The sequence below is a fragment of the Aplysia californica genome, unplaced genomic scaffold (assembly GCF_000002075.1).
Source record: "Aplysia californica isolate F4 #8 unplaced genomic scaffold, AplCal3.0 scaffold00205, whole genome shotgun sequence".
Classification (NCBI taxonomy): Eukaryota; Metazoa; Mollusca; class Gastropoda; order Aplysiida; family Aplysiidae; genus Aplysia; species Aplysia californica.
This window is the reverse complement of record NW_004797475.1, coordinates 327,172-329,083: the sequence shown is the minus strand read 5'-3', so window position 1 is coordinate 329,083 and position 1,912 is coordinate 327,172. Positions and strand designations below refer to the sequence as shown.

Genomic DNA, 1,912 nt, shown 5'->3' with positions numbered 1-1,912 from the left:
CCCCGCCATCAAAATTAACCTAACAACAACAACAACATCAAAGCAACAACAATAAACAACAACAAAAAAAACCAGACAAAAAAAAAGATTCACAACCCCCAAAAAGATCCCTGAATGTTGTTACCAGGAAAACAAACTCTTTGCAAATACCTGAAATCAATATTTTCAACCTAAAAAAATTGATAATAACTTCCTTTTGATCTCTAAAGCAATAATTAATGTCGTTTTTTTGGTGTTAACATTCAGCTTTTGGCTCTCCTGTAAATTCATCCGGTGCCTTGCTGACTAGCGTGGACGATCATGTACCTCCACTTCACTCTGACTTGCGTTGCAGCGATGGTGTCTGTTGTTCTTGCTGTTCCCAGCCATGTTGTCAACTTCTAGTTCTAGTTGTTGTCCGTCTAGTATCTTTTTCCTGTGTCTGCCTTTCATGTATTATCATTAAAACTGCAAATACTGTACTTGTAGAAAGGTCAGCAGTGCCTGTGCGATGCCTTGTCTCTTGGCCTTGCAGATTTACCAGCCAATGTTCGATGTGGATACACTAATTAATTAATTAATGCCATGTAGAGGAACCTTGTCGAATCGGTGTTCAACGGAAGTGAGGATTGCACCACCGCTCTTTTCTAACCAAGTAGGAGTTGTGTTTCTCTCTCTCTCTCTCTCTCTCTCTCTCTCTCTCTCTCTCTCTCTCTCTCTCCTCATTTCCAGTTTCAATGCTCAGCTTTTCCATAAATTTGATGAAAGAAAATATCGCTCAGTTGGAAGATGTATTAGAGGGAAGTAACAGACTATCATTACAATATATGCTCATAAAACTGATATTTTCTTGGGAGATTTCTTGCAGTACTCATTATTTGGAGGATTCTGGGTATCGAATGCGTTTCTATGTCGTCCACATTGACAACAATGCAGTGACAACAGTCAATAGACCCGTTCATTGATTCTGCCCAAAATGCCAAAAGTCACTACGCCAGCAAAACAAGATTTCAAAAATCATTCTTATTATTCTTTCTCAATACAGGTAACAGATGAAAGAGAAAAATCAGGGTATGCCCCACCCGCTAACTTGGAGCCTACTTACCGCATGGAGCCACACAAAAGATTCTACGCCCCACAAGTAAGTCGGTGTCTTTCATTGTAGCGATGAAAGTGTCTTAGTGTTGTCTCGAAAGTATCCAAATCAAATATCTCCCCTTTCTTTTTCAGAGCCAATTTTGTTAACGTTCTCCAAAATGCTCTGCCAAGAAGTGTAGACTATACGAGCCACGTTCCATGGACACCGCTCTGTTTAGTCAGAAAGACCATTGCTGAAGTGTGGCAAACTACGATCAAGAAGTTATTGTTTAAGTTATAACCGAAAATGTAGTTGTAAAGAAGTTATTAAGATTTTGTCGACGTTGGAACAGTCTGTTCATTCACGAGTATTCATTACTGGCACGTTTTGACAGCATTTGCACAAGGCTGTGTCCTTGATGCGCATATCAGATTAAATTGAAATCATATTATCATTTTAAACAATACACTTTTTTTTCAATAAAACCATAAGGCTGTGTCCACGGAAAGGGAGAAATAAGGGAGGGGATCTCGTCGTATAAATCATACTGTTTAATGGTGTATTTGGGATGTGTGGTCAAAGGGCTTACTGATTTGAAAGAATCTTGTAAAATGAACGTCATGTGTACCGGTATACCCGATTCTCAAAGTTCTCTTTTTATCTCCACAGGTTCACACAATGCTCAAACAGATTCTGGAGGCTCACTTAGACGGCTTCACATACAACCCAAAATTCACACCTACTATGACAAAGGTGAGTGACTGCGAGTTTTCTTCTTCTTCTTCTTCTTCTTCTTCTTCTTCTTCTTCTTCTTCTTCTTCTTCTTCTTCTTCTTCTTCTTCTTCTTCTTCTTTG

At 39.1% G+C, this 1,912-nt stretch overlaps 1 protein-coding gene across 1 annotated transcript in view; it reads left to right on the top strand.

Annotated features, from left to right (window-relative positions):
* LOC101855259 (tctex1 domain-containing protein 2) overlaps nt 1-1,912 on the top strand; it is a gene marked incomplete in the record, with an annotated part of 11,615 nt that overhangs the window by 6,688 nt on the left and 3,015 nt on the right. The window contains 2 exon segments of the mRNA XM_005099191.3: nt 1,025-1,120; nt 1,727-1,810. Of these exon segments, the coding sequence (XP_005099248.2) occupies nt 1,025-1,120; nt 1,727-1,810 (180 nt within the window).